Source organism: Esox lucius, chromosome 2 (assembly GCF_011004845.1).
Source record: "Esox lucius isolate fEsoLuc1 chromosome 2, fEsoLuc1.pri, whole genome shotgun sequence".
Classification (NCBI taxonomy): Eukaryota; Metazoa; Chordata; class Actinopteri; order Esociformes; family Esocidae; genus Esox; species Esox lucius.
The window spans coordinates 36,581,717-36,598,256 of NC_047570.1; the positions used below are offsets into that span (position 1 = coordinate 36,581,717).

Consider the following 16,540-nt stretch of genomic DNA (forward strand, 5'->3'; position numbering starts at 1 on the left):
TTCACCTGAGTTCAAGGTTAGGTTTTCCTCATATTTTAAGTGTAAGATCGAGCTTATAAGAAAAAATATCCTCATAATGCAAATAAAGTACACCTACAGTCACCTCATACATAATGTCATAAAAATACACTTTACATAGTCACCTCCTCATACATAATGTAATAAAAATACACTTTACGTAGTCACCTCCTCATACATAATGTAATAAAAATACACTTTACGTAGTCACCTCCTCATACATAATGTAATAAAAATACACTTTACGTACAGACACCTCTTCATATGTAATGTAATAAAATACAATGTACCTACAGTCACATCCTACATAATATATTAAAAACATTCTAGACCACAGCTTTGCAATAAAAGTAACTCTGCGTCTGTACGAAGCTACAGTACTACTAGCCGACAGGAATGTTGAAGTGCTGTCATATGGAGTTCGGCTGGCCTCTGGGTGTGTTTGGCTGTAACGTCTTGTCCTTCACGGTGTTGTCCGGTGCAGCCATGTCCGACCCCAGCAGCCGACTATCCACGTCCCCCCCGCCCCCGGCCATCGCCGTGCCCCTGCTGGAGATGGGCTTCTCCCTGCGACAGATCACCAAGGCTCTGGAGGCCACAGGTACAGGTATAGACACATATACATCACTACCTCATAGATAGCTTGTGGAGGGGATCCTAGTGGAGATACCGTAGCTTGTGGAGGGGATCCTAGTGGAGATACCGTAACTTGTGGAGGGGATCCTAGTGGAGATACCGTAACTTGTGGAGGGGATCCTAGTGGAGATACCGTAGCTTGTGGAGGGGATCCTAGTGGAGATACCGTAACTTGTGGAGGGGATCCTAGTGGAGATACCGTAACTTGTGGAGGGGATCCTAGTGGAGATACCGTAGCTTGTGGAGGGGATCCTAGTGGAGATACCGTAACTTGTGGAGGGGATCCTAGTGGAGATACCGTAACTTGTGGAGGGGATCCTAGTGGAGATACCGTAACTTGTGGAGGGGATCCTAGTGGAGATACCGTAACTTACAGAGGTGATCCCTGATTCAGCTCGTCTTTAACTACTCGTAGTTTTCTTAAACTGTAGTGGTGTTGCCAACAGATAGATAGTCTATTTAAAGCAAAGGGCTTCCATACAGGTTTGTGTTTTTCTAGCAGTTCCTAAGCCATCAACATCACTGTCAAGTAAACCGTAAAGGATGGGTTTGATTTGGTAGAACACTTCCAGTAGACCATGACACCAACAACCCATGAAGGCACTTTATGTTTGGGTCTCCTCTGTTCCGGCAAAGGCTGAATGTGTCACTAGTCGATCTGCGTCTGACTCCTCTCCTCCCAGGGACGCGTGGCGAGGCTGACGCCCAGAACATCACAGTGCTGGCCATGTGGATGATAGAACACCCCGGGACGGAGGAGGAGGAGAGCCACCCCGGAGGAGGAGGGTCCGACAGCTCCTCCTGCCCCGGGGCGACCGCCTCCGGAGGGGGTAAGAGTCTGGACCGGAGCTACCTGCACTCCCCTGGGGACATCCCCAGTGCCGATGCTGCGGACCTGGAGGAGGGCTTCAGTGAGAGGTACCTGTCACTTCCACAGGACTGGGTGGGCGTGGAGCCGCCCTGTGACCCACAGAATGCACTGTCTCACAACCTATTTAAATCCCAGCCTAAGGGAGAGGTGCCCAGATGGGCCAGAGGACCATTACATGACCTCCTGACCTGAAGGACATGTTAGCAGGGATATTATCTGTAGTTCGTCACAGATCGTCTTATTTGTAGTTTTTTTTTTCTACCACTCGTCTCTGGCTCCAGCAGCATGCCCTCAGATTACTTCCTGTCCCAGGGCAGAATCAGCATGCCCTCAGATTACTTCCTGTCCCAGGGCAGAATCAGCATGCCCTCAGATTACTTCCTGTCCCAGGGCAGAATCAGCATGCCCTCAGATTACTTCCTGTCCCAGGGCAGAATCAGCATGCTGTCTTTCTATGATATTACAACTCTATATAGCTCTATTGTTGTCGTGGAAACCAACATAATCTATATAGCTGTATTATTTTATGAAGGCTGTTTTGTCAGTTGCCACGTTTGTATGTGACTGTTGTGTGAGTGCTGTGTGTAAGAGTGGTCTGTTTCTCCCATGGTTACTGATGTTGTGAGTGCTGTGTGTAAGAGTGGTCTGTTTCTCCCATGGTTACTGATGTTGTGAGTGCTGTGTATAAGAGTGGTCTGTTTCTCCCATGGTTACTGATGTTGTGAGTGCTGTGTGTAAGAGTGGTCTGTTTCTCCCATGGTTACTGATGTTGTGAGTGCTGTGTATAAGAGTGGTCTGTTTCTCCCATGGTTACTGATGTTGTGAGTGCTGTGTGTAAGAGTGGTCTGTTTCTCCCATGGTTACTGATGTTGTGAGTGCTGTGTATGAGAGCGGTCTGTTTCTCCCATGGTTACTGATGTTGTGAGTGCTGTGTATGAGAGCGGTCTGTTTCTCCCATGGTTACTGATGTTGTGAGTGCTGTGTATGAGAGCGGTCTGTTTCTCCCATGGTTACTGATGTTGTGAGTGCTGTGTATGAGAGCGGTCTGTTTCTCCCATGGTTACTGATGTTGTGAGTGCTGTGTGTACCTGCAGTCCCGAGGGGCTGGACCAGGATAGTGCCTCAGCCTCCAGCGGTCCAACACCCAGAGGACGTTCTGCCGTCAGCAGGAAACACCGCTTTGACCTGGCAGCCCGGACACTGCTGGCCCGCGCTGGTGAGCCGCTTAATGTCACCCTCTGTCTCCCCCGACTGTAAAAACATAGGATTTCATATTGTCAGTTCGAGTCATGTGACAAAGTTCACCCCCCTGGAAAGTTGGACACGTAGTTATTTGAGCTAGAACTTCCAACCACATTCATTGGTACTGGTAACCCAATTCAAATAAACAGCAATGCAGTTTCCTTATGTGGAAAATGTTAGTACACCCCTGCTTTTACCATCACATGAAACTGTTTATTCCACTGTCCGCCAGATCATCTGAATGGTCCAGACCACTGGCCATCACCAAATTCAGGCCAAGAGCTGAGCGAAAGATGCTCATAAAAAGCTTGGGTTTTCCAAATGCATTACGTTGCTTTTTGATGAATATGTCATTGTAAAGTCTAATCTTTCCATGTCATTCGTTAAATTAGGTAACCTTCATCTGTCGATAGTGTTGAAGTGACAACTACACATTATGTCCCAGTATGTTAAAAGAAGGCAACTTCGGAGGGGCGGGTGTACGTCTACGTCCTCACGTGACTGTAACCCTCTCCTTGACACACGGCTGAAAACACCCAATGCCGTCCTTCCTAGCCGGGCTGTACCGCTCGGTGCAGGCCCACCGGAGCCAGTCTCGCCGCGAGGGCGGCGCCCTGCCACAGGACCCGGGGACCCTGTACGACTTCAACCTGGACGAGGAGCTGGAGATGGACCTGGACGAGGAGACCATGGAGGCCATGTTTGGACAGGATCTGGCCAGCGACAGCGACATCCTGGGCATGTGGATCCCGGAGGTACTGGACTGGCCAACATGGGTGTGTGTGAGGGCGGCTGGCCGCTGCCTCTTCTGCCTTTCTTTACTTGTTCCACAGAGGGGGCGAATCCCCAGCTTCTGCCTACAGGGAGCTGTCCAATACTTGTGAACAGGTGTGGGGGGGGGGGAGCCGTTGAGCGGACGGTCAGCTGAGGTGGAAGTTGGGGATTTGCTCCTGGCTAACTCTTAACCTTCACTCACTCACTCCTGCTCTGAATGCTAAACTCATCTGCTGATGTTGAGCTTGATACACAGACACACACTCTGTGTCAACATGCGTTTGTCACTAACAGCCTTTGGTCTCCACTAGTTCCCTAACTAACATGGTGTGAATGGGATGTCAGTGTCTTTTGGGATTTGTGTGGGCTGAGCCGACCAGTAACTGAAAGATAGAAAAATGTCTGGTTCTCTCCCTGAGCTGAGCAGTTAACTGTAGTTGCCTGTAGGTTGTTAATGAAAATGAGGAGTTCTGTGATTTTTGACCTGGACTCTTTCCCTCATACATATTATCCTGACATCATGTCCTTTAGAGACATTTGCTACGTCGTCTTGTACATTGTTCTTTTGCCCTGCCTTTGGTTTCAGACCTATTATAAACATTCTGGTCGGTCGTGTTACGGTTCTTTACATTTTCCACAGAAACAAGCAGATTTGAACTGCCTCTGACGTGTTTGTCTGTGTGTGTCTGTTCCCGTGTGTCCGTGTGTGTCTGTTCCCGTGTGTCCGTGTGTGTCTGTTCCCGTGTGTCCGTGTGTGTCTGTTCCCGTGTGTCCGTGTGTGTGTGTGTCTGTGTCCGTGTGTGTGTCTGTGTTCCTGTGTGTGTGTCTGTGTTCCTGTGTGTGTCTGTGTTCCTGTGTGTGTCTGTGTTCCTGTGTGTGTCTGTGTTCCCGTGTGTGTCTGTTCCTGTGTGTGTCTGTGTGTGTCTGTTACCGTGTGTGTGTGTGTGTGTGTGTGTGTGTCTGATCTCGTGTGTGTGTGTGTGTGTGTGTGTGTGTGTGTCTGATCTCGTGTGTGTGTGTGTGTGTGTGTGTGTGTCTGTTCCCGTGTGTGTCTGTTCCTGTGTGTGTCTGTGTGTGTCTGTTCCCGTGTGTGTGTGTGTGTGTGTGTCTGATCTCGTGTGTGTGTGTGTGTGTGTGTGTGTGTGTGTCTGATCTTGTGTGTGTGTGTGTGTGTCTGATCTTGTGTGTGTGTGTGTGTGTGTGTCTGATCTCGTGTGTGTGTGTGTGTGTGTGTCTGATCTCGTGTGTGTGTGTCTGATCTCGTGTGTGTGTGTGTGTGTGTCTGTTCCCATGTGTCTGTGTGTGTGTGTGTGTTCTCTCTGTCCCAACGCAGCATGTGTGTGAGACAGAGGAGCGGGACGAGGTGGTGGTGTGTGAGCTGTGTGAGGCCAGCGTGGCCAACTTCAACCAGCACATGAAGAAGACCCACCCTGGGTGTGGCCGTAGCGCCAACCGACAGGGCTACCGGAGCAACGGCTCGTACGTGGACGGCTGGTTTGGGGGAGAGTGTGGTAGCGGTAACCCATACTACCTGCTCTGCGGAAGCTGCCGGGACCGATACCTGGCGGTAAAGAGTAAAGCCAGAGCCCCGATGACCGAGAGGTCAGTTCCAGGCAAAAGGTGACACTAATGCTACGTTACTTTCTTTACTGAGAATGTGAGGATGTTTGTATATACACACACACACACACACACACACTATCAGTTTACTCCAAAACATCTTTATTCATGTATGTGTGTATATATGTACATCATTATATGAATAAGGGTATGTTTTGTGTGTGTTTGTAAAATATTATATTTTAACTAGGTGATATTCACTGTGTAACAGTGACAACTTGATGTTATGTTCAGGTACAAGGGTCAAGCTCCGGACCTTTTGGGAAAGCAGGACAGTGTCTATGAAGGTAAGGGTCAGAGGTCAGGGATCAGGGAATTATTTCAGATGTTATTCGGGGGGACTGGTCCCATATTTATGACCCCCGATATGACTGTTAGTCTCTGTGACAATGTCACTGATGTGGAGAAAACACAGCTTACAAACATACGATTACAAACAGTATTTAGGAAATATTGATTTGGGTGTCCTAAAGTTGTTACACTAATAGAAGTACAATCTTTTTCAATAGTCATATGAAAAATAGCAAAAATTGAGGTAGAATGCTTGTTGTTGACGGCGGGCTTGTTGACATCGCGTTTGTTGATGCCCGGTTTGTTGACATCGCGTTTGTTGATGCCTGCTTTGTTGACGGAGCATTTGCTGCTGGTGTGTTGCCTAACAGAGGACTGGGACATGCTGGATGTGGATGAGGACGACAAGCTGACGGGGGAAGAGGAGTTTGAGCTGCTGGTGGGTCCTTTGGGTCTGAGTGAGCGGCGCCTGGTTCCCGAGGCCGTCCAGTTCCCCGACAGTGACCCCCTTGGGGCCTCCGTAGCCATGGTGACAGCCACCAACAGCATGGAGGAGACCCTGCTGCAGATAGGTGAGGACTCGTCGTCTCCCAGGGACCCCTGGAAACATTCAGACATCTTGTGTCATTGTGGTTTCAGTGTCTGTGTGTTGCTTCTGGAACCCGGGTGGCGGGGAGGGCTACATGCTTCAGTTGTTGGAGTGTGTGTGTGTGTGTGTGTGTGTGTGTTTCAGGCTGCCAGGGCTCGGTGGAGAAGAGCTCTTCAGGCAGGGTGACTCTAGGGGAGCAGGCCGCGTCCCTGCAGAATCCCCACGACCGCATCACGGCCCTGAGGAGGGTCACGGCTGCAGCACAGGTCCTCCTGGCCAGGACCATGGTCATGAGAGCCCTGTCCCTGCTCTCTGTCAGGTAACACTAAATATGTTTACATCAGGGAAAATGAAGTCCACACAGACAGGACATTTCAGTGTAAAGTTTAGGGACAACTGTACAGTTTGGCGTAGTGGTCGAATTGGAGCTTATTGCAGGGTTTCATTTCAGGGCCTCAATCCATCTATGTGATTTATCCTTTATCTCTCTCCTCTCTGTCTTTTACCCACCTCCTTTATCTACTAGTGGTTCTAGCTGCAGTCTGGCAGCGGGTCTGGAGTCTTTGGGCCTGACAGATATCAGAACCCTGGTGAGGTTGATGTGTCTGTCAGCAGCAGGTCGGGCGGGTCTGTCCTCCAGCCCTGTCGCCGGGTCGGGGTCCTTGGAGCGCCCGCGTGGTTCCACCAAGGCCAGCAAGCCCATGTCCTGCCTGGCCTACCTCAGCACGGCCGTGGGGTGTCTGGCCTCCAACAGCCCCAGCGCGGCCAAGCTCCTGGTCCAGCTGTGCACACAGGTAAAACCAGAACAGAACCGAGTGGATTCTATCAAAATACTGAAAGGAGCCAGTGTTTTGTGGGGGGTGTAACTTGGCCCTTTGTCGTGACCACCACCACCTTGAGGCAGCCCAGTGTCTGTCTGCAGAACCTAATCCAGAACCCTGTCTGTCTTTCTGTCTCCCTCTAGAACCTGATCTCAGCAGCGACGGGGATGAACTTGACCACGGTGGATGACCCCATCCAGAGGAAGTTCCTCCCCAGCTTCCTGAGAGGCGTGGCTGAGGAGAACAAGCTGGTGACATCACCCAACTTCGTGGTCACCCAGGCCTTGGTGGCCCTGCTGGCCGATAAAGGAGCCCGGCTCGGTCCGAACTACGACAAGACCGACACGGAGAAGAGAGGTTGGTAGACCTGCGCTAATGATTATTCTGATGATGTTAGAATTATGCATTATTGAAATGTTCTCGTTTATTTACTTATGGCAGCGTTATGTGGAATTGTAGTATTGATTATAGTAGTTGATTGTTAGTTAATAGCAACAAAAAAATCTATATATATTTTCTTTGAATTGAGTGCGTGAACTTTTAATGTGTGGTTGTGGTTAGCATGTGCTAGCCTCCATATTGTCTGTTCCAAACGTTTGTCTAGTTCACTGCTCATCATGTCTGTTATTATTTCTCTCATCTTTTTTCCCAAATCGCTCACCGCTCTTCTCTCCCGCCTTGTTCAAGCAGGTCTAATTGCGCATTTGTATGCCCATCCTTCCTATAATCCCACTGCTGTAGGACCACTGGAGCTGGCCAATGCGCTGGCTGCGTGCTGCCTTTCGTCCCGCCTCTCCTCGGGCCACCGCCAATGGGCAGCTCAGCAGCTGGTCCGCACGCTGGCGGCTCACGACAGAGACAACCAGAGCCGACCGCAGACTTTTGCTGACATGGCTGGTGACCTGCGAAAGTGCTCCTCCGTGAAACTGGAGGCCCACCAGAGCAGGGTAGGTAGCAGGGGTCAGGCTGTTGGTGGGGTTAGTATGGAGGGGTAATTATGATGTAAGGTTCAGTATGGAGGGGTAATTGTGATGTAAGGGTCAGTATGGAGGGGTAATTGTGATGTAAGGGTCAGTATGGAGGGGTAATTGTGATGTGGGGGTTAGTATGGAGGGGTAATTGTGATGTGGGGGTTAGTATGGAGGGGTAATTGTGATGTGGGGGTCAGTATGGAGGGGTAATTGTGATGTTTCAAGGTCGGCAAAACTGTGACATCAAATTATTTCCGACCCTGTTACACAGCGCTCCCCCCATTACACACTGCCCCCCTCCCCCCACAGTACACACAGCCCCCCCCAGAACACACCGCCCCCCCCCCCCAGTACACACAGCCCCCCCCAGAACACACCGCCCCCCCCCCCCCCCCAGTACACACCGCCCCCCTCCCCCCATTACACACCGCCCCCCCATAGTATATTCCTTGTCTGAATCTCTCACTTTCTGTCCATCCATTTATTTCCATTCGTTCCTAAAATGAACTGATTCATTAATTAGCCTCCTCTTCCTTCCCAGAGAGAACAGCTCTCCATCTGTCAGGGCCTGAATTAGTATGTAGCCTGCAGTCTGCATCCCCCTCTCAGCTCCCACTCTCCTTCTGGGAGAAGGATATGATTAGACACGTGTGCCCACCCCAACAAAGCCGTCCAACACGGCCGTCCAACACGGCCGTCCAACACAGCCTTCCAACACAGCCTTCCAACACAGCCTTCCAACACAGCCTTCCAACACAGCCGTCCAACACAGCCATCCAACACAGCCATCCAACACAGCCATCCAACACAGCCATCCAACACAGCCGTCCAACACAGCCTTCCAACACAGCCGTCCAACACAGCCGTCCAACACAGTGCATTTGGAACTCTGAGGGGGTGTTTATCTAATAAACACAATCATCTTCTATAGGGTGTTCTGAAGTGGATCTTTTCAGGCTTTGTTTTTGTGTCACACTCTTTTTTTTATTTTTTTCTGGTTCTGTGTTTGTAGAACAGCCTAATGTAAATTACTTGTGCAATTTGTCAATGAGAGGCCTGACATTAGTGGTGATTGAAGGTGAATCCGTGTGGTCATGTCTCCAGGTGATCACGTGTGGTTGGTGCAGTAAGAAAGGACTGCTGGCCACCAGTGGTAACGACGGAACGGTCCGAGTGTGGAACGTGACTAAGAACCAGTACACTCTGCAACAGACCTGCATCTTCAACAGAGCGTAAGTTGACCTCTAACCCCTAATCTCTGGTGATATGACCAGGCTAACTGGCATTGTGTTACTGATATCAGCAATAACACGGCAATGTCCTGTAGTCTGACCGCTACTTCATTAAGAACAAATCTACTTACTGTTACTAAAATAGGTGTTGGCCCATCTTAAGATGAAAGTGTTTCTGATACAAGCATCTGCTACATGCCTGCAACGTGTGTCTGTGTGTGTGTCCCCTCAGCGAGGACTCCCCAGATGAGGGTGGACAGTGCCTCGGTTCCCCCGGTGACCCCAGTCTGTCTCCTCTGGTCTGGAGCGTCACCGGAAGGTTCCTGGCCGCCGCCATGGAAAAGATGGTCAACATCTGGCAGGTGAACGGTGAGTCAGGAACCGGAGGCCTCCATTTACCCCCCCCCCCCCCCCCCACACAATCACCGGGCTGACACCGGGGTCAGTATGGGGGGGTAATTGTAATGTAAGGGCTGTGGGATCCTCCTCCAGGAAGGAGTCACATAGCCCAGAGCGTCTGTCTGTGTATGGGGGTTTTGGACCTCTAAAGCCCCTGGTTACAAGGCTACTACAACAGCACTCCTTCACAGACCAGATGAGCACACTGTTCTTGTCTTTGGCAGGTGGCAACTCCTCTGCAACACGTGTGAATTACTGGTTTGTTTACCTCCGCCTCTGGTATTTGGGGTTCGATGATCTCCAGCTTAGCTAAATGTGTATAATTTAGTTGTTACAGAGTCTCGTTAGTTGTTAGCTGCTTCTAAGTACAGCCGTGAGCTGTTGTTATTCACTAATGTAAAGGGTGATGCTATATGACATCATTACAAACCGCTGGCCAACGACAGAGTAATAACTGGGCCAGGACACCAGTCGGTTGGCTCTTCCTCAGTTTGTGCCCTCCGTTCAGGCAGGCCTACATTTCTGGAAAAGCTACCAATAGTCATTTTCTGCAGAGAATGTTTGTTTTTGTTTGTTCCCGTAACTAGTAGGTTGCACGCTTATTTAAAAGAAGTCCGATATCCTATGAAGTTCTACCTTTTTGAGCCTTCCAATTCGATACAGGTTTTGAAGAGCTGACAGGAAAATGTTTATGTAAGACTTTAACTGACCCTGTAGAGCACACTGATTGGTATATTTCTGGTCTGTCTGACATTTGACCCCGTCATCACCCCCAGGCGGGAAAGGCCTGCTGGACGTCCAGCCCCACTGGGTGTCAGCTCTGGCCTGGCCCGAGGGGGAGGCTGTGTCCCTTTGGTGTGGGGAGCCCAAAGACGTGCTGCTCGTGGGGCGTATGGATGGGTCCCTGGGCCTCCTGGAGGTCCATGATGGCTGCACTATGCACCGCACTGAGCTGGAGCACTGCTACAGGAAAGATGGTATGGAAATAAAAACCCAAATGTGGAGTTACTCCCCCTTGATGATTTCTTTGTTTTTTTTACATGATTGAACACTTTGCATATTTTAGGTAAATTCCAACCACGTATTGATGTAGGTAACCCAGTTAAACACATCGCACAAGTATGCAGCAAATTTGAGACCATTTGTGCAATTAGAATAAAAAGAAATGCAATTTCCCTGTGTGGATAAGTAGACCCCCTGCCCTTCCATTACTTCACATGGCTAAAATGAGAATGTAATGCATCAAAATGAGTGCAAATTATTAGAAAATTGGGAGGGTCCAACCTTCCAAAAGCATGATAAAGTTGGTCTGGTATTTAACCACAGCACATCACGCCAAGACCAAAAACCTAAGAATTCCACTGTCTGACGGATCATATACAAATGGAGAAAGAATTCCAGACCAAAAACCAAGCCTTGCAGTCCAAGCACCTCTCTGTAGACCTCAGAAATACAATAGTGTTGAGTCATAGATCTGGGGAAGGTTGTACACAAATGTTGAAAGTTCCTTGGAGCACAGTGGGCTCCATTTTAATAATGGAAAAAGTTTGAAACAACCAAGACATTCTAGATCTGACTGTCTGGCCAAAATACATAGCTGGGCATCAAGGGCATTGGTCAAGGAGCTGACCAAGAATCTAGTGGCCACTGTGACAGAGGTTGGGGTTTCTCCAGAGATGGGAGGACTTCCTCTGAACGCAGCTTGTGCCTAGTCCAATCATGAATGGTCGTTCGATTAAACATCCTTCGATTGTTACATCCTGTAGGGTGAGCTCACCTCGGGGATGTGTTAATTTGTTCTAGTGTATGCACTTCATATAGCCTGGTACACAACTACACTGTTTTTGTTCTGCTCCTTCAGTGGCTGTAATGCACATAGCCTGGTACAGTGAGGACAGGCCGTTCGCTGTGGGCTACGCGGACGGGAAGCTGCTTATTGGAACCAGAGAGCCTCTGGAGAAAGGGGCCATCGTAGTCATCGATGGCCACAAGGTGCGATCATGTGTTACATTGTAGTGTGCCTCTTCCACTTTCTGTATTGTGTTGATGATGTCACGCCGGGAGAAATGACTGCCCAAATCCAGGCGTGCAAAGCTTGTGGAGGCATAGCCAAGAAGACCCAAGCTGTGATCGCTGACAACGGCGCTTCTACAAAGTACTGAATGAACGATCTCAGTATTTCTGGAATTTAGATTTCTAATTGTTTCATGTTAAATATGTTGTTTTTTGTAGATTTATTTAATCCTTATAAATTGAGTCTATAACACTACAAAACGTAGATTAGATGAAGGGCCCCGAATACTTTCCAAAGGATGTTGGACGCTTGCCAAAATATGGAGTTTCCTTTTGTATTGATCAAATGTACTGCCAGTTGAATGAACTGTACTTAAAGTAAAAAGAATATAAATGTGCAAACAACCAAGAATGTCTTTCCTGGAAAGATTCTCAATGGGATGTTTGTCATCTGTCCGCATCTCCCCCAGGAGTCAATCACCAGTATGAAGTGGAGTCCTAGTGGTCAGATATTACTGACCTGTGCCAAAGAGGATCTGGTGAAGCTTTGGTCCAGCCCGGGGTCGAGGTCCAGCCCCGGCGCCGGATGGAGGTGTCTGCTGAGCATCGCCCACCCTGCCCAGGTCAACGGGGTGGCCTGGTGTGGCCTGATTGGACAGGGAGTCAGACCGCTCAACATGCTGGCCACGTATGTACAGTATTACAGCCAGCCGGGCGGTGTCGATGCTAATGTAGGTTCTAGTAATGTATGGAACCAAGCTGGGCCCGGGTGTCCTGCCGGCGTTGCCTAAGATGTTTTTTAATACGGGAGGTTCCCGGGGCTCTAACCCACCCTACCCTTGTGATGCTTTTGGGAGGCAGGGCCCGGACGGGGATGGACTATAGATGTCTTTAGTGGACGGTTATTCAGTTCAGTAGGCCTTGGTTGATGCTGGGGTATAGAAGTGTATATATCTTCAGCCATCAGAGACATGCTTTATTATGAACAGTAAACTAGCTACGCTGTGTTGCAAAATCAATTTCCTTACACTTGTTATTACATTACTGTATCTAAACTGCAGGTCTCACTCTTTGCACAAACATTGTACCCCACATGGATCACTGAAAGATCAGCACAGTTTTTTTTCGAAGATATTTACTAAAAACAATCTTGGTTTCCACATTTATCTGTTGAGACACATGATTTTGTCTGACCCAGAGATCCAGTATAAAGCAAAGGCAACAGACATAATTCATGCTTGATCAACCTTCAACTCTCTCTGAGCTCAATTTGAAAACAGTGTCTGTTGTAGTCCCAGATTTAGGGAGGTTTGCACGTTCCTTCACCCAGCTCATTCCTGGGGAATTTACAATTTGTCCAATTGCAGGTATAGTCATATCCGAGTAACACACAGACTTGTATACTAACAGTTTGTAACGTGTGTTATTCCAGATGTTGCCAAAACGGACTGGTGTCAGTCTGGACCGTACCCCAAGATGCGTCTTCCTTCCCAGAGTCCACTGGCTCAGAGGGCTGGCGGGAAAACGAGCCCAAAAACAAGCGCAAGGTACGATGAATCACTAGTGGAAAGACTTCTCCCCTCCACTGATCCAGGATCAGATATTTATGGTTTTTAATTGGATTAGACTCCGGATGCTCTGGAGAAGTCATGTGATTATCTTCCTGGTCAGTTAGTATTATAATATTAAAACTTAGTTTGAAATTGGAAGCTAGTTGCAGGTAATTTAATAAATGTTTTGGTTGTAACTTGAAATATTGAGCAGATAATAATTTGGGATAATGCTTTTCAACTGCCTAGCTGTAGTCTCTTTATTAGCAGCTGGACCTCATAGGGCGGACCTGAAACGCGGAGAGGTCCAGAGGTCCAGTACGACATTCCCAACGTAGACATTCGGGTGGTTCTTCTGACAATGACCGACTTCCGGCGTAGCTTTGAGGGTTTCGGGGCGCAGGTCGCCCCGGCGTGAACACGGCGCCTTACCCTCCGTGTGTTCCTGTTCCCCAGCAGCAGAGCTCCAGCGGGCCGGCGGGCGGGGCCGTGTGTGTGTTCCAGCTGAGAGGCCACATCACCCCCGTGAGGACCGTGGCCTTCAGCCCTGACGGCCTGGCCCTGGTGTCTGGAGGGATGGGCGGCCTCATGAACATCTGGTCCCTGAGGGTGAGGGGGGGGGGGGGGGGGGGGGGGACGACGACGACACAACACACGAGCGCACTCACATACAGTCACACAATGGTATTCGCACGCGTACGTGCACACGCGCACACTCACGTACTCTCGCGTGCTCTGAATTATTTACGCGTCACTCATCTCGCCACTTTCAGCCTCTTGACCTCAGTAACAGACGGGTGGGGTTATGTGGGCACCTGCTTGTAAAACCTGTTTGTGGTGGTTCTGTTGTCGGTGAACCGGTTCTACGGGGGTTAAAGGTTAACATGACAAATCAGGCAGTTTCAAGTTTATCTATTATCCCTTTACAAAGCCTTCTGTATGAGCCAGGTCGTGCCTCTGATCCCAGGCCAGTTAGCCCTGTCACCTCAGTATGCCTAGATTCTGTAACCAACGTTTTTGGCGTGTGCGTGTTTGCTGTGTGTAACAGGACGGCTCGGTTCTCCAGACCGTAATAGCCGGATCAGGTGCCATCCAGAACATTGTCTGGATCCCAGATGTGGGGGTCGCTGTCTGTTCCAACAGGTCAAAGGTTAGTGTGCTTCTATTGTCCAATCAGAAAAGCGATTCTTTCTGAAAATGCAAATGTAATAACTTGATCTGAATAAAATGAACATCATACACGATTAAACCAATACAGGTGCTGGTCATATAATTAGAATATCATCAAAAAGTGTATTTATTTCAGTAATTCCATTCAAAAAGTGAAACTTGTATAATGTATACATTCATTCCACACGGACTGATATATTTCAAGTGTTTATTTATTTTAATTTTGATGATTATAACTGACAACTAATGAAAACCCCAAATTCAGTATCTCAGAAGATTTGAATATTGTGAAAAGGTTCAATGTTGAAGACACCTGGTGCCACACTCTAATCAGCTAATTAACTCAAAACACCTGCAAAGGCCTTTAAATGGTCTCTCAGTCTAGTTCTGTAGGCAACACAATCATGGGGAAGACTGCTGACTTCACAGCTGTCCAAAAGACGACCATTGACACCTTGTACAAGGAGGGCAAGACACAAAATGTCATTGCTAAAGAGGCTGGCTGTTCACAGAGCTCTGTGTCCAAGCACATTAATAGAGAGGCGAAGGGAAGGAAAAGTGTACAGAAAAAAGTGTACAAGCAATAGGGATAACCGCACCCTGGAGAGGATTGTGAAACAAAGTCAGTGCTTCAAGAACCACCACGCACAGACGTATGCAAGACATGAGTTTCAGCTGTCGCATTCCTTGTGTCAAGCCACTCTTGAACAAGACACAGCGTCAGAAGCGTCTTGCCTGGGTAAAAGGCAAAAAGGACTGGACTGCGGCTGAGTGGTCCAAAGTTATGTTCTCTGATGAAAGTACATTTTGCATTTCCTTTGGAAATCAAGGTCCCAGAGTCTGGAGGAAGAGAGGAAAGGCACAGAATCCACGTTGCTTGAAGTCCAGTGTAAGGTTTCCACAGTCAGTGATGGTTTGGGGTGCCATGTCATCTGCTGGTGTTGGTCCACTGTGTTTTCTGAGGTCCAAGGTCAACGCAGCCGTCTACCAGGAAGCTTTAGAGCACTTCATGCTTCCTGCTGCTGACCAACTTTATGGAGATGCAGATTTCATTTTCCAACAGGACTTGGCACCTTCACACAGTGCCAAAGCTACCAGTACCTGGTTTAAGGACCATGGTATCCCTGTTCTTAATTGGCCAGCAAACTCGCCTGACCTTAACCCTATAGAAAATCTATGGGGTATTGTGAAGAGGAAGATGCGATACGCCAGACCCAACAATGCAGAAGAGCTGAAGGCCACTATCAGAGCAACATGGGCTCTCATAACACCTGAGCAGTGCCACAGACTGATCGACTCCATGCCACGCTGCATTGCTGCAGTAATTCAGGCAAAAGGAGCCCCAACTAAGTATTGAGTGCTGTACATGCTCATACTTTTCATGTTCATACTTTTCAGTTGGCCAACATTTCTGAAAGTTTTTTTTTTTATTAGTCTTAAGTAATATTCAAATTTTCGAAAATACTGAATTTTGGATTTTCATTAGTTGTCAGTTATAATCATCACAATTAAAAGAAATAAACATTTGAAATATATCAGTCTGTGTGTAATGAATGAATATAATATACAAGTTTCACTTTTTGAATGGAATTACTGACATAAATCTTAAAACTTTTTTATGATATTCTAATTATATGACCAGCACCTGTACACTCTATCCTCACTTGAACTTTTGGTCAATAAGCTTGTAAAAACTATATTTTCTTTGGTGCGATGTGAAAAAAAATCACTGTGAAAATTGTCTCTCTGTGGGACCCCCTGGTCCAGATATCTGAGCAGCTGCCTGTAGTGCACATATCTCACTGCAACATGGGTTTACGTCTGTCCCAATGTGTTTTCAACACAACGCATTTAACTTCTCTTATAGTCAGAATGGAGAGGAAGGATATGAGATATTCCTTTTCTATTAATGATTGCAAGGGTGGGTTCACTTTTAGCTCAAAAAAACATGGTGAAGTTCCGACATGTGATGGAAACAATCATTCTCTTCATTCTGAATGTCCAGATCTGACAGAGTGAATGAGTCTTCTGTAAATACTTTATCAAATGTCTGTTATGTGTTTAACTGTGGGCTCACTTCACTTTGGGCTTAACAGATTCCCGGTGTTTATTTCACTTTCCCTCTTCCGTCTTACAGGATGTTCTGGTGGTGAACTGCTCTACAGACTTCATGTCCTCCAACCATGTGCTGGCCACCTGCCGGTCAGCCTTGAAGAAACAGGGGGTTCTGGGATTGAACATGGCTCCGTGCATGAGGGCCTTCCTGGAGCGGCTTCCTGTCATGCTGCAGGAGCAATATGCATACGAGAAGGTAGATCTGTCTGTTCCTAGAAGTGGAACTGT

The 16,540-nt window shown here is 48.2% G+C and overlaps 1 protein-coding gene across 13 annotated transcripts in view; it reads left to right on the plus strand.

The window, feature by feature from the left end:
• herc1 (HECT and RLD domain containing E3 ubiquitin protein ligase family member 1) overlaps nt 1-16,540 on the plus strand; it is a 72,654-nt gene that overhangs the window by 38,581 nt on the left and 17,533 nt on the right. For 6 of the 13 annotated variants that reach the window (XM_029125775.2, XM_029125771.2, XM_029125769.2 and 3 more), the window contains 20 exons: nt 503-625; nt 1,338-1,572; nt 2,620-2,741; nt 3,323-3,543; nt 4,875-5,161; nt 5,396-5,448; nt 5,824-6,024; nt 6,186-6,360; nt 6,568-6,835; nt 7,006-7,219; nt 7,550-7,809; nt 8,938-9,065; nt 9,298-9,434; nt 10,241-10,441; nt 11,326-11,456; nt 11,948-12,165; nt 12,910-13,024; nt 13,484-13,636; nt 14,076-14,177; nt 16,335-16,508. In XM_029125775.2, the coding sequence (XP_028981608.2) occupies nt 503-625; nt 1,338-1,572; nt 2,620-2,741; nt 3,323-3,543; nt 4,875-5,161; nt 5,396-5,448; nt 5,824-6,024; nt 6,186-6,360; nt 6,568-6,835; nt 7,006-7,219; nt 7,550-7,809; nt 8,938-9,065; nt 9,298-9,434; nt 10,241-10,441; nt 11,326-11,456; nt 11,948-12,165; nt 12,910-13,024; nt 13,484-13,636; nt 14,076-14,177; nt 16,335-16,508 (3,518 nt within the window). The remainder of the gene's footprint in view (nt 1-502; nt 626-1,337; nt 1,573-2,619; nt 2,742-3,322; nt 3,544-4,874; nt 5,162-5,395; nt 5,449-5,823; nt 6,025-6,185; nt 6,361-6,567; nt 6,836-7,005; nt 7,220-7,549; nt 7,810-8,937; nt 9,066-9,297; nt 9,435-10,240; nt 10,442-11,325; nt 11,457-11,947; nt 12,166-12,909; nt 13,025-13,483; nt 13,637-14,075; nt 14,178-16,334; nt 16,509-16,540) is intronic. The other 7 variants (XM_029125779.2, XM_029125776.2, XM_029125783.2 and 4 more) reach the window with 7 other exon arrangements.